The 24,614-nt window shown below is 41.2% G+C and overlaps 1 protein-coding gene across 3 annotated transcripts; it reads left to right on the forward strand.

Annotated features, from left to right (window-relative positions):
* The first annotated feature begins 387 nt into the window (after positions 1-387).
* On the forward strand, positions 388-24,019 carry wnt10a (wingless-type MMTV integration site family, member 10a). 3 transcript variants are annotated; one of them, XM_084544495.1, is made up of 4 exons: positions 388-900; positions 2,380-2,645; positions 7,449-7,822; positions 21,200-24,019. In XM_084544495.1, exons 1-4 carry the CDS (start codon positions 839-841, stop codon positions 21,707-21,709), a joined length of 1,212 nt encoding a protein of 403 aa, XP_084400621.1. In that variant the 5' UTR covers positions 388-838; the 3' UTR covers positions 21,710-24,019. The 3 variants fall into 3 exon arrangements, with proteins under 3 accessions (XP_084400621.1, XP_084400622.1, XP_084400623.1); XM_084544496.1 differs by having other exon boundaries at positions 388-598; XM_084544497.1 differs by having other exon boundaries at positions 851-900; positions 2,385-2,645.
* The last annotated feature ends 595 nt before the right edge of the window (positions 24,020-24,614 follow it).

The raw sequence follows: 24,614 nt of genomic DNA on the forward strand, positions 1-24,614 counted from the left end.
GACTCTTCCCTTTTCATCATCTCTTTGTCATTATTTTACAGGCTTCCTCTTGTAAATTGTGCAATTCTGCAACCATTATCGTCTTGTCCTCATGCTTTCTTCCTCCAGCTCATAACCACCCTCATCATGACAAATTTAACCGCGTAGCCCTTAAATCAAACACAAGAAAAGTTTTTATTTCTTTTGTGCTGTCACTTCGTCCCTATCCTCGTCCTCAGCATCGCTCCTCCTGTCATATAAATGTTCTGCTTCACAGAGGGCGCAGGCTAAGTGTTTCTGGTTTCCTTATCTAGAAGGATCTCTATCCTGCTTTAACGAGGCACTTGACCTCCCTCGGCGCTCCTCTACTCCCCGAGTGACGCAAAAAAGTGGGCTGGCGGAGCGCTAAGTGCAGTAGTTTAGAGGACTATCGGTGCGCACCGAAACATCACTACTCACGCAGACTTCATTTAGAGCGCCTATAGGTTCAGCCTCCTCTCTCGGATGTTACACCGGCGCAAACACCTTGTTGGCGGAGACACCGGCATGTGTGCGGATGTGTTTGAGAGGGGAAACGCAGACTTCTTTCCCTCAAACCTGTAGCAGCCTCCTTCATTCAGTAAGTTGGGAGGTTGATGAAACTTTTCTTGAATGAGTATCCCGCCGCTGCCTGGCACATCTGGATTCGGTGCGCACGGAGCTGTCAAGTCCAGGGCTAACTTTTAGCCGGACCTGACTTGACTCTCTCAGTTCTTTTTTTTTTTTTTTCATCACAAAACTTTGAGGCGGAATATTGGAATTCACTCTCTCCTCTATTCATTTTTACACTTTTTTTAAATTTTTATTACAAGGCACAAAAATGGAGCGCTCACTTCTCAGAATGACATGCGCCTTGGTGGTTATCTGTCTCTTGGATAAACGGTGAGTTAAATTAATGATGTGTCAATTTAAATTCAAACGAGGTCCATCTTTATTTTACGGAGCATCTTTGACTCTTCACGGCTTGCTTTGGCCGTTTATTTTTATCAAAACCTAAATCACTGCATTAATTAACAGGATATTGTCTGCTATTCATTTTCATCTTTAACTTTGATGTTAAAGTTATTAAGTCTGATGTGTATACTTAAAGACAACATATTAAATAGAACACTTTAATATTTTCATTCTTTACAAGTGATCCGATGCACGTCCCACGGCAAAAACAAAATTACCAATCAATAACAAGTTGTCCTTTTTAAAGACAGCTGCTGAGCTGTTTACTCTCAGAGCAGGAAACACAACAGGTAGCAACAGAAGCCTTACAGGAACACACAATGTCATGCCAACTGCAAAGTGCCAACATGCAAATTAACCTCATTTGATGTCAGAGCAAGTATTTATTCAGTTTTTATTACTACTGAAATCCGGACATACTGGTTGCTCTGTCAGAAAGAGCCTAAGGTGGTTGTTCAAGTGTGTTTCTTTGGTAAAAGTTTTGCAAAAGAGACACGTGCAGAAGTTACTTGCCGCTGACAAAACTATAAAGGAGTTCAGAGTGCCTTTGTGTAAGTGTGTGTGTGTGTGTGTGTAGCTGTAAACTCTTCCCTACACCTGGAAGTGTGTGTGTGTTTACGTCAGGGTGTGCGCTTGAGCATGTGTGCATGGTGTGTGTGTGTTTGCCTGGGACTATGCCCCCGAGTGCATGTGCAGCTGTGAGTCTCGGCCATTGCAAAGGCTGAGGCGCACAACCTGTGTTTTACCTGTAACGACGACAATAAAGGAAAGAAAGGACACCCTTCAGCTCTCGGGCCATCTTCAGTGCAGCATGTGTTTTCCTTGTTACTGTTTCCCTGTGAAGTACAAAAGAGCGTAGAACGCTGCCAGCTCAATTACTGTTGTTCACATGATTGATCTGCAACAGCAGCATCAGACGGTTGAGTGCGGAGACACACCTTACAGCTAATAGGAAATTATCTGCTAAAATATTTCCTCTAGTGATATTTTTTTAAGCGGGTAAGTATTTTTTTTCTCAGTGTGTGTATCCAAAAGTATCATTCCAACATTTACTTTAACCATGGATGGTCCGGATTGATTCAAAATGTGAATATGCATGTTTTAGTACATATTATTATTATTTTTATTCATAGTCAGAAACCATTGCCTATTTTGTACCTTATCATATTAAATTGTATAATCATAAACTGAATGAATCTGAGAAACTAAAACAGTGATAGATTTTAGCATGCACTTCCCCATCAGAGCAGGACAAGCAGTTTTTTGGCATTGAGAATTGAGATGATACCCAATGGACAAAAAAAACGAAACTTAACTCGTCCTAACCACTGTAGGGTTTTCTGCATAACAAAAGATTTGAGTTGCATGTTTGTCTCAGCGTTAACCTGAACTTTATGCTCCCTGTAGGGTAGACTCCAATGAAATCTTGGGCCTGAAGCTCCCAAACATCGACCCGATCCTGAATGCCAACACGGTGTGTCTGACACTGCCTGGTCTGACACGGCGCCAGCTGGAGGTGTGCATGCGTAACCCAGACGTGACGGCTTCAGCAATTCAAGGAATCCAGATTGCCATCCATGAGTGTCAGTACCAGTTCAGAGGGCACCGCTGGAACTGCTCGGGCCTGGAGACCAGAAACAAAATACCATATGACAGCATTGTCTTCAAAAGAGGTAGGTTTTAAGGCCACTATGCAAAACAGGGGCCAGATGCATAGTTTCATTTGAATTCACATTTCCGGTTTGGCCTTTCTTTTAGGAGTTATGGATCTGTTCTGTAAATAATTTGAGATGTGGGAAGCAAATTGTTTAGGAGCCCCAAAATACAAATTTCAGAAACTTTACAAGAACTTACATGAACCTGTTCACCTGCGTTCTACCAGGCAAAACCCTTCAAACAGACCACAATTTCCTCCTCTGACACTTCAGTGAAGCACCTTGAAAGGATAGGATTAGAAAGATTAGCTGCCACTGAGATGCAAAACATCCTAAACAGGGGTTAATATCATATGATTCTAAAAAAAAAAAAAAAAAAAAAAAAACTGTCTGTACAGAGATAATTTCCCCCACAATTCATCAGTGCTTTCTCACAGAAGCCTTACAAATGGTCAGGTTATCTCTAGTCACTGACAACTGGTATCTACTTTCTAACCACCTTACTGTAGCTTCTCAATGACCCATACAAAAGAGCAGGTAACTTCAAAAGCAGTTAGTCACCTTCAGATTACCAAGTCTCATGCAGATCAGTTTTCTCTGACGCTTTGTAGTGCTTGGAGCTTTGCAAGTCAGCCACAAAGGATGAAAGGGGATCTTCAGAGTTGGGAAGCCCTCAGATGGTCTCATCCCAGGTTACTGACTGGAAAAGGCATCAATTTCTTAGTAGCCTGAGCACCTGGAAACACAGAGCAAAATGCAGTGTGGTTGGTATTGGTAGGTTTGGGCCTTGAATTTAGTTTGACTCTCAGTTTTCAGAAAATTTGAGGAAGGAGAGAGTTCGCTAAAGTGAATTATTATGAGACTTGTGTTTTCCAGCATTGTAAAAGTCTGACGTAAGTTTAAGAAATTAGACTTGTAAATTGTGCATCAGTGGAGACTATCGATATCTAGCGTTGCCCTAAGCTTAGTCACTGCTTTCCTGTGAATTTGCCTTTAAGCTTTGCACGATACAATTATGAAACACTGGTTTTGTAACCCTCGTTGGGGACTAAATACTATCAAAGGAAAAAACTTTTAATTCCAGTATATGCTTACACACCTCGTGTCTTACTTTCACTCCTCACTGACTCATTGAAAGGCTGTTTGTCATTATTAGTAGAGGCAGTTGCTGGTTGTCTGGCATCCCTGGTTTGCCTCGGGTGCAGAAACTCCAAACCACTGACATAAACAACCTCTTTAAATTGGATGATTCATCTGTTACATGTTGATACGATCCTCTCTACAGAAGCTAAAAAATGGATACAAGTTAACATGCTGCAGCAATTATTGCATGCAGCTACTGCAAAGGGCCAGCAAGTTCAACGGGACACATTTACAGACGTGGACTGGGCAGAATCATGGAGATTAACACAAGTTTTCAGTTTGACAGTCCAAAGGAAAATAAATAATAATCTTACGCAAGGCTTATGTATACCAAACGGTTGCTTTTTCTTTATAAATCGTATACTGTAACAACAAGTTTATCTGCGGTTTTCAAGCGTTCTGTAGCACAGTATCTTGCCAACAACACAGGTCCAGTTAAAATACTCCATTGTTGGAAGCTTGCCTGTTTAAATATTCTTGCAGAGCTTTCTCAAATCCTTATCTGATATATGATGTTTTTGAGTGGGCTATCAGGTGCTTTGCATTTTAATGTTGGTTTTGGTGTCTAATTTTACTGCATCATTTGGTGTCTAATTTTACTGCTTGGATCCTGTCGAGTTCTGCCATGGATCTCTCTGCTGATGTTCCCCGATAACTTTTATAGGTCCGTGTTTAACTTGCATTAAAAACTAGGTTAAAGAGGACGCCGGGCAAGACATGGATAGACAGAAATAGGAGAACCGGTCCCTCTTTCTTTCTTTCTTTTTTCTTTCTTTCTTTCTCCCTCTCTTTCTCTGTCACTGTGACTGTTTCCTCCCTCGCTGGGCTGCCCCTAATGCTTTTACTTCCCTTGCCAGTGCAAGTGCTTGTGAATTTGCTCTCAGCACTTTCCCAACTCTCGGCGGCAAAAGCATAAACCTGTTTAGTCGGTTTCTGTAACACAAAGTGACAGTTTCCTTTGAATCTTTAATTCATTTTGCCACTTTCTCTGCCATCAGTTCAGCCGGGCGTGCCGCAGCCGGTGAATTATTTGTTAGATTGATTTGTTCCCAGTTGTCCGGGGGCCTGCGCTGTGGAGCCCAGCTCAGAGCGGGGCAAGAGCTAAAACTGGCTCTCTGCGTATGACGATGTGCATAAGTGCCATCCCTCTGTCTTCTCCCACCTTGTGTGAGTCAAGGTGGTAGGGTGGAGGTGGACCTAGGGAGACGCATTATGTTTATAGTCAACGCTATGTCAGAGTTTTCTTTCTGGTATAAACCAAATTTATAATCAGTTTTGAAGACTATAATGAAAGCATGATATCACTGGATCAAATAACTCGGACTTAGTGGAGTCAAAACAGAGCTTAAAGGATTGTGGATATTGGACGTAAATTTGTCAGGTGGCCAGAAACGTGATTCCAGCTGAATGTTCCTCCATGTCCCCATCGTTTGCTCACAGTGTCACTCTGAAGGTGATAACATGTCAGCATAACATAGTTAGTAGTAGTTAGACACAATATCTCAAAAGAAAAAGGGCTTTATTTACTTGACTAGACTAGACTGGATGAATTGTTAAAGAGTTTAACTGTCCTTGCTATCACCCTGTAAGTTTTAGAAGCATTTAAGTTTGTTTGTCAGGCTATAGTATATTTGCATTGTTAGTGGGCTGCGTCTTTCTTTTTATGTGTCCAGCGTTAAACATGACAAAACAAGGCAGCACGGGAGCAATGGTGTCAAACATTACATCATGTCACACAAACACAAAATAGTATCAGGTTGATTTAAAACACATAAATAAAGAAGTGACATCAAACAGGGCAAAAGGAGCAGTTCCATTTAATAGCATTTTATTTGACTCCAACAAGCAGTCTGAATCATTTCCCCTTCAAGCACTGCGCCATAAACCCCTAAGTGGTTTCTTTTCATGCTTTCTTTACAAGTTTCCATTATAATCCTCACTGTTTTCTAAACCAGTAAGCAACTGCCAGTGGGGCTGCCTTTATAGAACCTGGGGGCACCTTCACAGGCCGTGAGCTGAGATCCAACAGCAAACACAGCGGAGGGCAAGCGATTCGGTTGCACCTCGTCCTTCAATATTCACGGATTCCACAATTGGACATGGCCTTCTTTTTGTCACATAAATATGTCGGCGTAGATAGGATGAATGTGTGTTTATATTTCCACTGTGTGTGCGTAACAGAAGTCTACTATAACATTAGTCTTGTGAATTACAGATCAGTCACGGGAGAGTTGGACATGTGCTGAAAGAGAGAGGAGAAAGGGGTGTGTTAGGCCGTAAAGGCAAAAGTACTTGCATGTTGTACGTAGAGCCTGCATGCACACAGTTATTTAACTACCTCTACATACGGCCTCAACCAGTTTGAGGTAATTATAGGGCAAAAGCAGCGGAACACATAATACCTTCTATATGCTAAACACACGTGCATGTGGTGGTAAGTTTTTGTCACAATATCTGAAATGACAAAAAGGATCACACAACAACCACAAGCAGAGAGAAAAGAAAGTCAGTGACCAGTCTACCAGCCGCCCGGGAGTTAGAGTTTAAGAGAAAAAAGATCCATGCAAGATGGAGAGAGATGGAGCGAGCAGAGAGCGAGTAAAGCAGCCTGGTGCTGTAAGTTCAGAAACAATCTAACTGCACACTTGTGCACGGTGCGTATGGACAGAAGAGAATGCAGTGCGGTGGGCAACGTAATATCTTGTACGTGAGCAGTAGGACAGACAGAAGGAGACACAGCCCTGTTTAGTCACAGTGAGTGAGTCCCCTGTGAGCCCTCCGATGGGAGTGGTGGGGGTCTGTTCATGTTCAGCTGGTCCATAGAGACGAAGTACGCAAGTGTTTGGAACATTTAATTGCTATTGTCCCAGATGTTTCCTAAGTTTTTATGAGTCTTGGCTTGTGTGTGTACAGTACAAATGTGTGAATTAGCTGTTTTGTGTGTTATTTATCTTGTATGAAATAAAGAGTGCAAAGCAGCAAAAAGTACAAAAACAAGAGCGTTCTGATGCACGGTGCCTGTAGAGTGAGGAAAACTTACTATCTCTAAGTTGTAACCAGCACTTTTACAACTTTAATGGTGGGAATGGAACCACTTTGTTTCTGTTTGTAATACTTCTTTGAATTAAAAAATGTACAACAACTGAAAAAACACTTGGAAGCGTAAAGTTAGTCTTAGTAATGTGAAGATGGATTGTTACCCTCAGAATTTCATCCCCATCCTCCATTTACCTTTTAATCCTCTGATTTCTCCCTGGCACATCTGTGACACCTATACAATGATACATTCTGCCTGCAGGGGACTGAAAATTCTACATAAACTCCATTTCACAGTATAACACTTCCAATTCCTCTACAGCACCTCTTAAAAGCTCCATGGCACATTGCCATGAACCAACATTATCCTCGTGTCAACTTTTCTTCAGTTTGCCTACGATGCTTATGTCATTTTGAACATGGCAGCAAAGCACTGTGTCAGTTCAGAGTGTGTAAATTCCACCAACCTCTTGGTAATGTCATTTTAACTGAGAAACGTGTATTGGACTATCCTATGAAACTATGTGTATCATGCTTTATTTCCACACAATCATATTCTCTCCCAAACCGTTTCCTGATTGTGACACTTCGTATAACTTTTTCCGCATTAACAACATTACTATACTCTCCCTGTGCTCATAGGTTTTAAAGAGAGTGCCTTTGCGTATGCCATCGCAGCAGCGGGCGTGGTGCACGCGGTGGCCAACGCCTGCTCCATGGGCAAACTGAAAGCATGCAGCTGCGACGAGAAGCGGCGCGGAGACGAGGAGGCCTTTCGCATCAAGCTGCACCGCTTACAACTGGAGGCCATCCACAGAGGGAAGGGCATGGTGCACGGCGTCATGGAGCACTTCCCCGCTGACCTGCAGGGGCCCCAGGACTCCTGGGAGTGGGGCGGCTGCAGTCCCGATGTGGAATTTGGAGAGAAGTTCTCACGGGACTTCCTGGATGCCCGTGAGACCAACAGAGACATCCATGCTCGTATGAGGCTACATAATAATAGAGTTGGGAGACAGGTGAGTGCAAAGTTAGACGACGTGCGTGCTTTTGTACATCCCTTATGCAGTTTTTAATACACTGTACTCATTGATTTAACTTGACCACATTAGAGACACCTTTTATGACCAATCTCACTCAACATTTTTAACACCAGGACTCATATTTAACAGCAATATGTTTCTTTTGTGACTATTCTGGGAGCCTTATTTTGCAGAAATTATCCAATGAAAGTGTCACACTGTTGCATTATGGGAATTGTGGGAGCCTGACCCATACCTGATACTAAATATTAGGACTGAGTCACTAGTCATCAATCCATTTCTGAATGCTATGCTCACAGTAAGGCTTAATTTTTATTGTGAGTCATGGCTGGGTGTGAAACTGCCACATAGTTTCATATTGCCTATGTCTTTTGTGTTATTCTTACAAATTTTTCAGCAGTTTTTGATATGATTTATTTTATATATACACCGATGAGCATTGGGCGGCACATTGGTGTGGTGGTTAGCACTGATGCCTCGAAGCAAGAAGGTTCTTGGTTTGAATCCATCGGCCGACTGGGGCCTTTCTGTGTGGAGTTGGCATGTTCACCCTGTGCCTGCGTGAGTTCTCTCCGGGTACCATAGCATGTTCGTTAGGTTCATTGATGATTCTAAATTGGCTGTAGGTTTGAGTGTGAATGGTTGTCTGTCTCTCTGTGTTAGCCCTGCCGTAGACTGGAGACCTGTCCTGGGTGTACCCCGCCTCTTGCCCGATGACACCTGGGATAGGCTCCAGCCCCACCTCCAGACTATAAGTGGTTAAAGGAAATGAATAAATGAATAACACTGACCGTCTCGTGACAGTACAATGTTCTGTTGGGAAATCTTTGGATCTGGCATTCAAGTGGATGTTAATTAGACATGTTCCACCCACCTAGACCAGACCAGACCAGACACCACCACCCCGTAGCAATGACACTCCTTGATGGCAGCAGCCATCTCCAGCAGGATACAGCCTGACACAGGCACACACGCAAAAACGGTTTAGGAACAACTCAGAAAACATGAAAACATGTATCTGTGGGATGATCCACAGAGGACCCTCCCCTCATGTGAGACCTACACAATATTAGGCAGGTGGTCATAATGTTATGCCTGATCAGTGTATATTCTGTAGTACTGGTTAGCATATATAATATTGTTAATTGTTTTTTTTCTTTTGTGGATAACTTCAAAACAGATTAGGAAACCTGATTTTACTGCACCAAACAAGATTCCCAGAGGGGAAAAAAAACATTTAATATGATTCATATCAGTGAAAACTTTGATGCACTGTCAAGCATCTCATATGCTCTGAACCGTTTCATCAGGAGTTCAGAGGGAGCGTGTGCACTTTTACCCTCTCCGATAAAGTATTAAGTAAGGTGGCCAGAGTGGGAATTCCCAATATGATTCTTCTTTTATGTTTTAATACAGAGCTGTAGGGATTATAGCGTCCACATACCGTGTGTCTGGAGTAAGTTTCCACTTCATTCAAAGTCTGGCTTACAGCATACTGTGGGTCAACTGGGCAAAGGTGGCTAATTACTGTACATTACTGTACAAATTATATTTTAATGTTGTGTTTGAATTATTATCAGATTACTTGGATAAGGCGTCCAATAGATAATCTCCATATACAAATATACAAGTTCATTATGTTGACTAAATGTAGAGCACATTTTGGATCAGTCTGTGGTCATTTACACTGCTGTAATTTAAAAATTAAAAATGCACCTGTTAGTCATTCTCTGACAGAGAGGGAGAGATGTCGGTTTAGATCAGCTGTTTTCTTATGATGGTGTTCATTGTGAATTAGTGTCAGATCAGTCAGGATGTCAAAAGAGCACACACTCTCAGTCTCTGACATGACTTTACTGACATTTTCACATCATTTGCTCTGTTCTAGTAAGTATTACATAATAAATGTGACTTTAAAACATAGCAACCCACTTCTACATTATGGGCTATTTATTCTATTTATAGAGTTTCTTCATTATTTGAACTTGGTGTAATTTCTTGCTTTTTAGCGGAATAGTATGAATTTTTTATTTTTTTTTTATTTTTTTTTTTGCCTCTGGCAATTCAAGAGAAAGATGTAAATGACAGTGATAAGCCTCAGCATTGTCCAGCACTGTGGTGGAACATAGACAAGAAGCAACTGTAAATTGCTCATTGTTCCCCATTTCCTCCTGAGTAATTTGGGCCTGTATCTTTTCATCAGTTTACTTCTGGTTTCCTTGATTATGCAGACAAAACACAAATGTGGAGTGCGTCAGCCGAACACAACAGCTGGCGTCCCCGTAGTAGCAAAATTGGGAGAAATAGTCAATAGAACTGATGACATCAAATCAGTGTTGAGTGTGCAAGTTCACGCTAAACAAGAACTAGTTCAATGTTCGGTTCGCACGGATAAAAGTGAACTAGTTCAAGTTCATAGTTCACGTTTTTAAATTTTGAACTAAGTTCATAGACCTGCCCATCCATCCACAGCCCGTGATATTTTTTTCCGCCAGGATCTGTGCTGCTTTTTTGAATAACCATTCACTGTATATACTAGTAAATAACTGTTTGTGTGGATCAGCTGCTTCTGCGGTGCCGGAGGCAGCTTCTCTTTCAGCTGCACCAGCCATGCTGTATGGCGTAAATCGCACGACGGCTGACAGCTGTTGTAAAACTTATTTTTTTTTCCTGAACGGGGGTGAACGTTGTTATTTCCCTCTAGATTGAGCGAAACTCACGTCTGACAGTAAGAAAAATTATGCGTTCAGTTCACAGTTCACAAAAATATGAAGGTGTTCAGTGAACCGTGTTCACTGAACACCTTCAACACTGCATCAAATCCAGTCAGTGCTGTGGACAAGGGACTAAACACAGATGGGAGCTGATATGGAAGGGAATAATTTGTCCTTAACATTTTAAACGTCTTGCAGTTAACTCTATGGCCACGCGTATGTTGTTTTTATTCCATCTACTGTACCTCTTGAGGCAACAGGCCTCCCCATAATTAAAGATTTGGTGGATTTATAAACTGCCTCACAGCCAACACATCCTACGTTTGATCCTGTTTTGTCTCTGCTTGTCAGGACTGCATGTCCCACATTAAATTTCATGGAACCCATCATGTGAGTGTTTGAGAATTTTAAGTTTATGTATTCAGAAAGTAGTTATCAGAATAGAAAAATGCAAATATAAATCCAAAGAAATATATATACAAATAGAAACAATAAAGTTTCTGTTACAGTGGGATATGTTATTGTTATTGTCACTGATTGTTCACTAATGCCATTTTACTGAGCCAATAATTATTAATTATTAGTATACTTAAGTGCTGCTTGTATTTATTTATTTAGTTTGCACAATATGATTGCTAGAACCTATTAAGTCAGTTGGCAAAGAATCTGACAGAACCACTCCTAACTCTCAGATACGTGTCGCTCCTGTTTTGGCAATACGTCTTTGTCAGCATAGTTCCTTAATGTTTGTGAGAAAAATACTTTTGCTAATGACAAAAAGTAAAGTGCAAGACAAGATATGGGAGAACCCAGTTTACATAGGAACAAAAGTAACAAGTTCAATGGGACGCTGCTGTGTTAGAGAAGGCCAGAGGCACAAACAAATGGCAACGTTTATAAAGTGAATGGAAATTAGGGTATATCATTTTATGAGTTCTTTTTTTTTTTTCAACAAGTTTATCAGACCAAGCCAGTTCTATTTGGCAGGTGAAGTGTTGGAACGGAAACTTTGAGAAAGGCAACGGTAGATCAAAGAAAAACAAACTAAAACTTGCAGCTTCATTTTTATGAGCTTGATCTTTCCAGAAGGACATTTAGAAAGGCTAAGAACTGGCTCTAGGATTCCTCGCAATACATTTTGTTTTCATTACTAATTTCCAGCCAAGAGGCATCCATGGCCCAAGATGGATTTGACTGAATTCATCAGCTACACCAAAAACACCATTCCTTACATTGGCTATAGGAAACCTCTGGAGTCTGACTGAGCTTGTCACAGCTGACCACAGCCAGGAGGTCACTCCCTGAATGAGTGTAAAAAAGGCAGAGAACAAGTAGAAAGAGAAATAAAAAACAAACGTGTGCATATGTACAGGGGGTCGGGGAGGGCGGTGGATGACAAAGTGAAGGAGGGAAGAGACCGAGAGCAAACTTGTGAGTCATTGCAAAGCTGTTACTGTAAAAGACTACGCATCTGAGGACTTCAAGTGTTGTACAAAGGCTCAACAAAATCTCCATTAAGACCTTGCAACCCACGCACACACACACACACGCGCGCACACACACACGTATGTGCACCCACGGCCCCTAGATTCAAAGAGAAAACACTGACAGGTGGGGGCCTCATAATAATGCCTACCCTTCCCGTGTGTCTTTCCCTCCCACCGACCCACCACTATCTCCACTTCACCTCCCTCCACCCCACTCCTCCTGCCCCACTCCCACCGTTCAGAGAAGTAGTGTTTAAGCGGAGGAATGTGGTGGTTTTTTAGCGGGGTGTGCATGTCGCCTCATGCCCACCCCAGGGTTCTCACGACGTCCCGTCTTGTTTTTAGCCCTAATTAGTGGCTGCTGGCAGTTTGGAAACAGATGTTAAAAACCCTGCAAAAGATTTTAGACTTCAAACACCGGGGCGGAAAGTAGAAAGAGATTCGCCCTTCCTTCCCTCCCCTCTTCCCCCTTCTTCTGCCCTGCCTCCTCTAACCTCTCTCCAGCAGGGCTTTCTACACAAATAATACTGTATGCTAAGGGGGTTTTGAAATTTGTCTACAAATTGTGGCAGCAGGTCTAGTACAAGCTTGACCTGCTCCTTGTTTATGCTTAACACCATTGAATATTCACTACACTAATTAGATATTTTATTCTAAAAATATATTTGAAATAATTATTTTATCAGTTTTTCATTTAAGAATCTTGAACACTAGCTTTGCTTAAAATGATTATCTAACCTTAACCCTGCCCTCCATCGTTGCCAGTTTTCAGTGAACCGAAAGAACACTACTATTCAGTAGTTATAAGAGCAGTTGTGAAATATTACTCGACTGCTCGTGACATGAAAACACATCAGCATTTTTTTTTTATTATTATTCTGAGTGCCTTTATCTATCGTTCAAGCAGCACACCTCGATACAAATGGTTGGCTCGCTGCCTTGTGTTCATGTAGCAGAGCTCAGAGCCATGTCGAGGTTCTGTCGAGTCCTGTCAGTTCATTAGGCAGGTGGTGACAGTGCTGGCTGTGCAACAGTCTGCTGAGTGTTACTGGCAAGCATCTTCTGGTAATTACAATTTACCATCAGGTTCTGACTCCAGGGGAGTAAGGAGAGATGGTGTGCAGCTTTTCAGGAAGGAAGCTATATGTCTCAAATGTTATTCACCCCCTTTTTGAATGTGCACATTTAGCAATTCACACTGGTAAACATTTGAACATTTGAGACAATTGCCCCGGCTCTCTCAAGATCATTGTCAATGGTTATTTTCATGATTAATGAGTCCTTGGTATTTTGTTGATGCAAGGTGATCTCCAAGTGTTGTTGAAGGTGCAGCAGTGTGTAGCACGATACCATACAATGCAGTTCAAACTTTACATTACAATGAAATTGCAGTTAAAGCGTCTTCATCATCTGTAAGTGCAATGCATTTCAGGGTGTGATGGAATATGCAGACAGAGTATTGGTGCTAGAAGGACTTAAATCCATTCCATCCGGCTCTGATGGAACTGTGCGAAGACACAGAGAGTTTGTGCAGTAGAAGGTTATTTGCCAGACATCCTTCTCCTGCGTATTGTATTATAATTTAATGAACAATAGCTAAGAAAAGGGCTTGTGATTAAATTTGATCAGCCACCATTCACTTGGACCTGGACCAACTAAAAATTTTATGAAGCTGATGTTTACAGGCAATTAAAGACGTATTTTATGCCTGTCAAGGTTTAATATTGCTCCAGTAGAGCACCGCATACTGTAAGATTTTTGAAGTCATAATGAATTTGAGCTGCAGTCCTTTTAGATTCATCCAAACCAGCAACAGTGGGACTCCTAGATCCTTTTATGGCCAATTTAACCCTTGAGCGATGGCAAACTCTTGAGAGGCCATTCGCATTAATTCGTTGACTCAGAACCCACACAAAAAGCAAAGTGTGTTTGATCAAAAATAGAAACATTAGTGTGGGGTTAGTCCCTGTGCCCCTCAGAGGCCATTTCATATCATCAGTGGTGTGCAGAGCATTCCTGAGTCCTGACAGTACAGAGGCACGGCATTTGATCTGGCCAGACGCACACAGTGCATGCACCAATGCACACTCACACACTTATGTGCAGATGTACACTCACATTAACTAACACCCACTCTATCCTCTTGGAGGCAAATGTTTCATAGTAAAAGCTCAGCAGGTGGAAGTGCTTATGTTGGTAATAACATTTTATTAGAGTCTCTAAATGAGAGCTGTGGACATTGTGTGCAATTTACAGTGAGTAAATATTTTACACACACACACACAAACGTGCACACATTCTAACGTAGTAGAGCTCTGTATACCGCTGATGTGCATTTGCTCAGTAATTGCATGTCATTGTGTTTGCTTGTGTGCGTGTGTGTTTGTCTGCGTACGCTTAACTGTTCTTTTGAAGCAAGGCGTTTGATTTGTTTAAAGTGATGTCTGGGTTTAATGTGTTGCTGTGGGATTTGTTTGTGTGCTTTGATATCGCCTCGGCTTTCTGCTTGGCTTTAAAGGTCCTTTAGTAGATTTTCTTTGAACTGACAAACACAAGGCAACATGCGGACTAGTCTGCTGTTTATCTGCGAGAAGGGTCGACTGCAGGACACATTAGACATTAGATCAGGATTTTCCCAAATGCGGTTAAGGTGTGATGCCGCAGGGATCGGCCAGTGATTCAATTCAAAGCGCCCAACAAAATGGGGAATAGATGGTGTGATGTAGCTGGTTGTATTGCTTGTATAACGAACATGTTGCATAATGTGGATGAATCCTGAGTAAAAAATTAAATCATGTTGCTTACAAATATAGATTTCTTTTCTTATAAAAGGAGCTACAAGCACAGACAAGCAACTTATTTAGTTGTTACCTGTGTCACACCACAGGACTTCCCTGTGCTGCAAGTCATCACCAACCACTTCATTACCACTGAGTCAGAATTGACTAAGTTAAATCTTGATATTCGGTGAGGATGACAAAGTCATTGTGACATTAAGCTCAAAAAAGTGTGGTAACACTTTACCTCTGGCATACTGTGGTGCTGGTTCGCAGCATGTGTTATAACAAGGCTGCAGTAGGCAAGTGCATGCAGGAACTGAAAAACTGTCTCATTAACTAAAAATCATTGACTGTTGTTAAAGACAAAATTATTCTTAACACACAATGAAAAGAAAAATTGTGTTAAAGATGCAGATGTCCAATACACACAGGTACATTACAGATGTCCTGATAGTCAAATAAAGTGTAACTTTTCTGGTTAATTCCGGCTGATGACCTGGGTCATGTCACGTCATCACCCTCTCTTTATCTCCTCTTGTTCCCATTGCTTCTGTCTGCTCCCCGATACTTCCTTTACCTTCTTTTACTCAATTAACACGCTCTGACCCAATCTTCAGAATCACTTTGTGGTGACAAGGCTCTGATCTTTGGTTTACTTCATCCACTCCTCCTTATTGCACAGTAGCCCGCTGGTACTTTTCCCTGGTCTACTGCATTATGTAGCCTGCAGTCCTAGTCTGCCACCAACATGTCGTATTTGATCTCCGTCTGGGGTTGTTTTATGGATGCCTCTGTCTACTCTCTAAGCCAATTAAAACTTGCCAGATGTTTGTTTCTATTGGTCCACCACTGACTTTGAAGCAGTTGCATCTAAAATGTTAGTCGTGAAATTGCTTCTATTGACAGGTTTCCATCTGTAAATCCAATAACCCACACTTTCAATCAGCATCGCAATGCAGCTAAGTACATTTACTCTTAACCATTTTCTCTTGAACATCAGTACAGTTTTGATATACTTGTATTTGATCATTTCCAAGTTATGCTACACTGTATTTCCTTATGTGTTAGAAGCAAATATTGCACTTACATTCATTTAATTTTGCCAATTTTGTCTTTTAGTATAAAATATTAAGCAATAAATTACGCTATATTATTATAAATAAAAGTATATAACGTAATTCATATTAGTTTCAGCTGTGTTCATTAATGAGATATATGAATCAATAGTTTTAATCCAATAACATTGTGTATACTATGATCTAGAATATTTTACTAATACTGTTGTATTTTATTTTAACCTTTAATTGTAATAGAGTATTGTTACACTGTAGCACTGATGCTTTTACTTAGGTAAAAGATCTTTAAGTCAGATAACTTGGGAGTTATCCAGTTTAGACCATTACTCTTCCCAGATTGCTTTGCAAGAACAACATTATGAGCCACGCAGGGGATTTCTTTAAAAATCCTCATCTTTCTTTCTTGTTCAACACAGCGAACTATTTTACTGCAGTAAAATGCTGAGTGCTGAGTCTTTGCACACATAAACATGCCCCATCATAACTGGTGACTCAGAGTGACTCAAGTTGTGTAAGACCTACAATATTTATATGTATATATATATATATCCCATCTCACATTGCCAAGATAATCAATGAGGACAGGTCAGATAGGATTGCTGACTGAAATATAATCTATACAGCTAATAGCAGGTCGTGATGACTGAGCCTTGATGAGGTACCAGCTAGATAGACAGGTGATTCGTGATAACACCCACACACACCCTCACGTGTACACAAACGGCCTTTGTGTATCAAGCGGTGTTAGGACAGCAAAGAGATAATCCAGAGATCATCTCCTCCTCCTGTCATTCCCTTTTCCTCTCCACTCCCTTCACCTCTGATATTACTGTACACACCGCCTCTCCTTCCCGCTTCAGTCCATCATCCTGAATGTCCTGAGGGCTAAATTCAGGATCTGACACAGGGGAGTCATTGCATCAGCTGTCTTCCTGTTTTTAAAGTGAATATATCGTAAACACAGACAAAGAGACGGACTCACGACATCTTCCTGTGCTGTCTCACCCTCTCCTTTGTCACACACAGCAATAGCCCCGGATAAACAGATGAGAAGGCAGAGAAAAATAGCCCCAAAATCACAGCTTTTCATCTGATCATCAGTCAACAAGACTGATTCGCAGAATCAGTATAGATCTGAAAAAAATTAAAGGAAAGAGAAACAGGAAGTTCGTTAGATTGGTCAACCATCACCTATCACTCTTCACTCTGTCATTTTCTAAAAATAGAATAAATGAATAAGTGAATGATCAAAGGTATTTGTTTGGTCCTTCAACCCTAGAAAAGAAAAATTACTTCTTAGTAAATCTGAACATATGTATGTAACTGTTAAAAAAAATCATTATTAAAGATAATAACTGAACTTTTCAAAGATTTCAAAATGCAGTTTTTTTTTATTTGTGTCTTGTAAGATCAGACCCTCTAATGCCCTTTATTTCCACTTGTACAAAATGTTCTTAACTGAACATCTTTTGTCAGATGAATCGGCACATCACATGTCATACTGACAGACCACTTCTAATACAGCAAGAGTCGACAGCTTCCCCATTTCCTATTACCTGTTAAAGGTCTGAATTTTACCTGTTTGCCTTTCATCTGCACGCCAGAAGAATATTTGACATTTCCCACACACACAAAGCGCATTTCACCCGCAGTTATTTTCTTTTGTTGAGGTTTTAAGAGCCTGCAAACTTGTTTAAGCTGTGCACAGCCAGAGCACAGGCTGTGCAGCATGCCTCATGTGTTTAATGAATCAATACAGCCTGCAAAACAACTCACAGATGTCATTCTTTCAGTTTTAACACATCTAAAATATGTGTTTAATTTTAAACCGGCTGCTGTTTTCCATGCAAATCTAAACGCCTGCTGCAAGTCTCCTTAAAAGTTTGGATCTCAGATGAGGAGGAATAACTTGTAAGCGTAATTGCCTGTCTGACAGAATAAATCAAACGCTGTAAATCAAACGCTGTCCTTCACACACACAGCCTTTAGAAACCAAGGCTAAACCTGACCTGCCCTGAACTTGCTACTTGCTGTTGATACACCTTTATAATTTACCACACACCAACTTTTTAAAACAATGAGTCATAAGCTTGTATTAACTGCCAGTGTCGTTATGGTTGTTTCTGCGTTACAGTGGCTCTTCAGAAGAGCGTCAATTCCATTCTGCTCATGGAGGTTTTAAAAAGAACAGAATACCACGTTTACGAGATGCCACCGCGTTTGTTCTTATAAAGTTGCACATTTGACACAAACATTTAAAAAAAAAAACCCTGCCATGTTCCCGCTGGCCTCCATGCTCTTCCGTGTCTTTGAGCATGCACATTAGTGTCCCTCTCAATATGCGGATGAGGAGAGTGGACAAGTATGAGCCGAGGCAGCTGACATGAGCCGAGGCAGCTGACATCCTGTTGGCCCCTCCCCGACATACGAATGGGTTAGAAGAAATACTCTTGTCGCATTCTGAGGGTTTGTTATGATCTGAAAATGTATTTAACTTTAACTTTTTTAGGTATAAATAGATTAATAAAATAAAACCTCGAAGGCAGGGAAATGGGATAATATTCTGAACTCAATTCAGATGCTTGGGTGATGGTTGACATGCGATAAATTTCCAAGAAAGAATAATGATAAATAAATAAACATAAATAAATTTATGATAAGGAATCTTAAATATTTGTATGGGTGGCAAAATCTGTGAGACTGATGAATCTTCCTTTCTTTTCTTTTTCTGTTTTCTTTTTTGTAAAGGAATCCTTTTGTCCCATTCTACTTTGCAGGTTTGGGTCAACCTCATCACACCACAAATGCCACTTTGCTTTTTATACTATTCAGTTGGACATTTAGCTAGAGGACAATAAAAAAAAAAAAAAAGAAAAGAAAAGAAAGAAATTGGGGCATTTCCTGTTTACCAGTATTGTGAGGTGGCTGATCCAAACTTGCAAAGTGAATTGATGTGGTTCCTTTGACAAAAACACACACAATTTTTGACTTTCATTATCCAGTATCCACTAGCGCAGTTTTTCTCATACATCTGCAGCTTTAATTTTGGAATCTTTTGGAAACCAATGTGCTGTCATGATTTTGGAATTGGAAAAAACTCTGACAAGTGTGCATTATACTGTATAATGGACATGGGAATTGCAGTAACATGATTATCCCGAAATCGCTTCAAAGCTCAGTGCCCCTCCTGACAGATTGAGCTTGCTGGATTATGGAGTTTATATACGGAAGCCAGACATGATACACATACAAATACTTCTTAGACATGCTGCTGTGGTTCGTAACTCTGTGACAGTATATCTAACTCGGACAAGAAATACCATTCTTCAGCTGCTTTTGCTGTTTTACTATTCTTTGAAACCCCTATCCTGCTGCAAATGCACCATCAAACAGTAGCAATGTGGATGCAATTATGACTCCTAGGTCAGTTTGTCTCTTTAAGGTTTAAGTGGGTTGGAGCGTTTCATGATTACAGACCTTGCTGTGAGTTTAAGGCCAGTGCGTTTGTGATTCTGGGGTTGCCTCTGCCCCAGTGTAAAAACTGAACCAGAGGCTGCAATCTGAACTCAGTGCAAGCGCTGTTTGAGCTATTATGGTGTTGTTTGCTATAAAGTCTTACGGCGTCTAGTATCCCCTCGCCACTGATCACAGCTTCCTCAAACTTTCTTTTCAACACTCCCCATAACAGTAGAATTATATGTATCCAAAAACTCCCTTTCTGTTATTCTAACATGTTGTGAGCTAAACATGCAATGATGCAAAGGCTGAAAATATTTTGCATTCCTTTGCATGATTGTTGTAATACACCACCTGAATGATTTTAAGCCGCTGTGTTTCTAACATTTAATTTCCCTCAAATGCTTCACATTACTGGAAGACGTGACGACAGATGGGGAGATAAACAAATCCAAACACAAACATATATTTACAAAGACTGTATACATACTCTAACTGTGACTCAGCGTACATCTCTGCTCTGTTTTTATTGCTCTTTATATAGAGTAAGACAGAACTTTGGCTGTGCGGCAAACGGGAGCGATTTGTTTTGTTGTACCTTTCACTCATTCATTCTGAACAGATGAGTCAGGTGTCACTCCTTTAACCAGCATTGTTTGCTCAGTTGGGAAACCCACGCACCACAGCATGAAACGTGCCGCACTCACACAGCAAGCCCTGCGCAGTGTTCAACAGCTCGCTCTTGTTCCCGGTGAGAAAGGTGGAATAGAACAAGGAGAAAAACGATGATGGTATCACTCATGGTCGTCCGGACGCTTTTGTCCTTCTATTGGTCAAACTTGTATGTGCGCTATTCTTGTCATAATCTGTGTGAATAAGTGTGTGGGTGAAATTCATATCTTGTGTGTGTGTGTGTGTGTGCATGTTGATATGGGCGGCAGTAGCATCTGTCAGTACTCTGGGTGGCCTGGGGTTCCTGTTGGCAATTGGATCTTGAAGTTTAGGACTGGTGATGACTGATAAACACACATTCTATAACAAAGAGACACACGTACATCCGTACACACAACTGAGACAGACAAGGATAAGGTTGTGCACATACATATCTTTCTATGTACAGCATGTGTGGCAATAAAAAGGAATATGTAAGTCTTGCAGAGTTGCAGTGAGCTAATAGGAAATGCGTGTGTGTGTATTTGTGCTTGTTTATGCCTTCAGCCGTAGACTGCGGTCAAGAAAACCATTCTTTTAGGCCTGATTTAAGAATTAAATTGTGTGTCATAGCAGTGTTTTCACATACTGTATCAGGGCCTGTAGGGAGTCTGGGTTGATGAACTACCCTGTCTGCTGAAGTCCACGTCGTTCCTTTGGCCAGCATTAAATCGTCAAAGTGAAAATATGTAAATACTGACATGCTCTGACGCCTAATGTGCCGCTACATGTGGGTCATGCTTGGAGTCACTTGGTGCCAAAAGATGAATAATGACACTCCTATCTGTTTGGGTAATGCCTGCATCCATCTGTGTTATTTGATATCAGCTTGTTTAACAACACACTCAGAGTTAGACCACCTGGAATTTTTCGTTGTGGAACCAATATTTCTTTGGGGCTTTTTTTGTCATTTGGTATATAAGTGGCATAGTGGCTTGCTTAGAAGAACACATGAGTCAGTAAAGTATGAAATATGACATGTGGTCTGTATATTAAACTTAAAATGCAACCAGTAATCAAGAAAGTCATTAATCCTTCTCATTTTCTTTCCCCCCTTCCCTCGCCTTTGCTTACTCCCTCACTTCTTCCCACTCTCTCTTTTTGTCTCGCTCATCTGGGTTTTTCGCAGGTGGTTCTCGACCACATGAGAAGGAAATGCAAGTGCCACGGGACGTCGGGCAGCTGCCAGCTGAAGACCTGCTGGCAGGTCACGCCAGAGTTCCGGGTGGTGGGCTCAATCCTCAAAGAGCGCTTCCACGTCGCCACGCTCATCAAGGCTCACAACCGGAACAACGGACAGCTGGACCACTCCCAGAATAACCACCACCACCATCACCATCACCAGCACAAATATCACAATCACCACCGGCGGCGGCCCAACATCAACGAGCTAATCTACTTTGAAAAGTCGCCGGATTTTTGTGAGCGGGACCTGGGCTCGGACTCGGCGGGCACGCAGGGCCGGATCTGCAACAAGACCAGCCCTGGCATGGACAACTGTGAGAGTCTGTGCTGTGGGAGGGGCCACAACATTCTGCAGCAGACGCGGAGCGAACGTTGCAACTGCAAGTTTCACTGGTGCTGCTATGTGGTCTGTGAAGAGTGCAGGATAACAGAGTGGGTCAGTGTCTGCAAATGAAGAAAAATACCAAAAGACTAATTAAAGAAAATATTGAAAAAAACTTGTTAAAATCCAGACTATTACTTTGAAAGGGGAATATGACTGTAATATACATGCCCCATTCTTTTTTGCGGTGGACTGCAGTTTCTCTTTGCAGAAAAGACGTGCTAGGACAGAGTGTGGAGCAGAGACTGCCAGCAGGAACATAGACGTGCATGCTGGTGAAGAGTGTGCACATGCAGCACGCGTGTAGAGCTGCCACAACTCAGAGACCTTGGATGTATACTGCCTTCCTCTTGAGGCCGGTTTATCACAGTTATACCAGATGAATCTGTAAGACATCTCCTGACTGACAAAAAGCTGCATGAGATGGGCAAAGAGGAAGCGGAAGGTTGCAGGCAGAAAGAAAATAAAATAGCTTTACAGCAACAACAATATAAGATCTGCATGAAAAATCTGATTTTCTTTTCAATCACTTAACAGTACTCCATCAAGCTCCACTACTATGACTTACAGTACAGCGTATATCTTGCCATGTCTTTTATCTACTGCGTACACAGAGAAATGTAGACCTTTTTTACACACCAGGGCTCACAGTGCACAGAGTTTGACACAACTTATCTGGAGCACATAAGGATTCTGTGCCTCGTTCTAGGGCAGTCCTGACTTTTCAGTATTTCGTCATAGCAACAGGTTGCACAGAGAATTCCTCTTGAGATTGTCTGTCTCAGCTGACACTCTATAGACGTACCAGTTAATGTTATTATGCATAATCTATAACCCAGATGACATCCCGCAATCCTACAGATTTTGGTAAAAAGAATAGACTGAAAAAGAACGATGGCCACTGTGGAAACATTACAGCTATGAAGAGTTTGAGTGGCTGAAGCGAAAGTCAATCAAAGGACTGATCTGAAACTCTGATTGCTGGTGCTGCTTCCTCATATCAGTGGAAAACATTTCCTTTCCACTAATGGAAGATGCTGAGATAAAATTAACAGCGTAAGAACAAGATCCACTCTGTAGATTCATGCTGTGGATCCATTTGAGTTTGAAAACCACCCAAGCGGCCCAAACTTTCCAAGTTCCTACACCTCCCCAAAGCACAGCTATATTGTCCCGAATTACATTATCCAAAATGTACCGTGTGTGGTCTGTGTTGCGTGTCTCGGTGCACAGTAAGCCTTCATTTAACAGGTCCAGTTATCATCGTCAAGCCGATGCGAACAGCACTGTAAATAAAAATGAATAATGCTGCACAAATGCCATCAATAATTTTAAAGCGCCTCGGGAAAATGGGTTCACATGAACGGGCTCCAGTTCCTTCCACTATAAACATCCTAAACTGTCATCAATCAAAGTGTTTCCTGTTTCGTGATGCAATGTGCTGTGCTCAACACTGTATGCTTCATGTAAAATATCGACACTCACCTTCTTCACACTTCTTTGATGTGTACAACATGGATATTCTGACGTCGACTTCAAAGTGTATAAAAAGGAACGCCGACTTCCGCTTGTGTACATTCATAAGATCATATTTGGTCTAAAGAAACGTGTATAAGTAAGGCTCCTTATCAGACAGTGTAATTTATTTCAAGCAAGCGTGTTTCTGTTTTGAAAGCAGAGAAAAAAAAAAAAAGTCTGGGATTATGTTTCCAGTTTAACAGATTATTTTGATTCTGATAAGTAGTTTGCACATATAGAACTGTGTCCAGGACAACTCTGGGAAAATATCAGCAATATGCATTATTTTTTTTTTTCATGTCATAAATGTAATGTATGTCTGTATGTTTATGTTTTAATATGGTTATTATCTAAGTTATTTTATTTTTGTGGATAACTTAATATTTGTAAGACAATAAAGACGGACCGTAATAATGAAAGGGGCTTTAATGTGATGAATAATAAAATACATGAAAACATTGGACTTAGTAAGAGGAGCGGTTTTTGTTTATTTTGTTATGATCCAGCTGCCTTCGCCATGCTAATGATGATGAATCCTTTAGTTACTGGGTGCTGCAGTGTACTACTGGTTGGAGGTCATTAGTTTTCCTCAGTCTCTGGCCTATGGAAAAACTAAAGTACTCTATCTGTTATTATTACATATAACAAGAGCAGGAACAGCTTCCTCACAGTTTCACCACTGCTGACATACTAGCTGATGTTTTAGTCACAAAGGAATAAGGCTGATATGTCATGAAATCACCATGAGGTCACAATGCCCATGACAGAGGTGTCTTGAGCGAGTACTGCAAAGCCCTCAAACTGAATGGCAGCCCACTTGGATGGGTTAAATGCAGAGAATATGCATAAATAAAGCCGCATATACAGTATACAGGTACATTATGAACATGGAATGATCTAGCAAATGTTTTTTTAGGTTTTCTCTATGTAATATTGCCATGGCGTGGAGTCCCTTGGCACGCTATGGGCTAAACCTGGAGCCCAGTTTGGAAAGTATGCCAAGTTAGCTATTAGCAGGTTTGCTTTGCAATGGATCCATGACTGTACAGATAAATATGACTGGATTACTCTGATGCTGAGAACAACTAATTAAAACATAATGATTGTAAGGTAAGTTGTGTTTTTCAAGATGAATAACAGCAGTTTATTTGTAATGGATTTGTAATTATGGGTGGCACAGTGGTATAATGGTTGGCACTGATGCCTCACAGCAAGAAGATTCTGGGTTCGAACTTGTGCGGCCTGCATTCCTCCCACAGTTCAAAGACATCCCTGTTAGGGTTAACTGGTGATTCTAAATTGTCTGTAGGTGTGGATGTGAGTGTGAATGGTTGTTTGTCTTTCTTTGTTAGCCCTGTGATAGTCAGACTGGCGACCTGTTGAGAGTGCACCCTGCCTCTCGCCCCCTGACAGCAGGGATGGGCTCCAGGCCACGCAGTAACAGATAATGAATGAATGA

This window comes from Chelon labrosus, assembly GCF_963514085.1.
Source record: "Chelon labrosus genome assembly, chromosome: 5".
NCBI classification, from domain to species: Eukaryota; Metazoa; Chordata; class Actinopteri; order Mugiliformes; family Mugilidae; genus Chelon; species Chelon labrosus.

Coding starts and splice junctions, on each gene's coding strand:
- wnt10a (XM_084544495.1), top strand. CDS start 839: ATGGAGCGCTCACTTCTCAGAATGACATGCGCCTTGGTGGTTATCTGT. Junction 2,646..7,448: donor CAGCATTGTCTTCAAAAGAG/GTAGGTTTTAAG, acceptor CTGTGCTCATAG/GTTTTAAAGAGAGTGCCTTT. Junction 7,823..21,199: donor ATAATAGAGTTGGGAGACAG/GTGAGTGCAAAG, acceptor GGTTTTTCGCAG/GTGGTTCTCGACCACATGAG.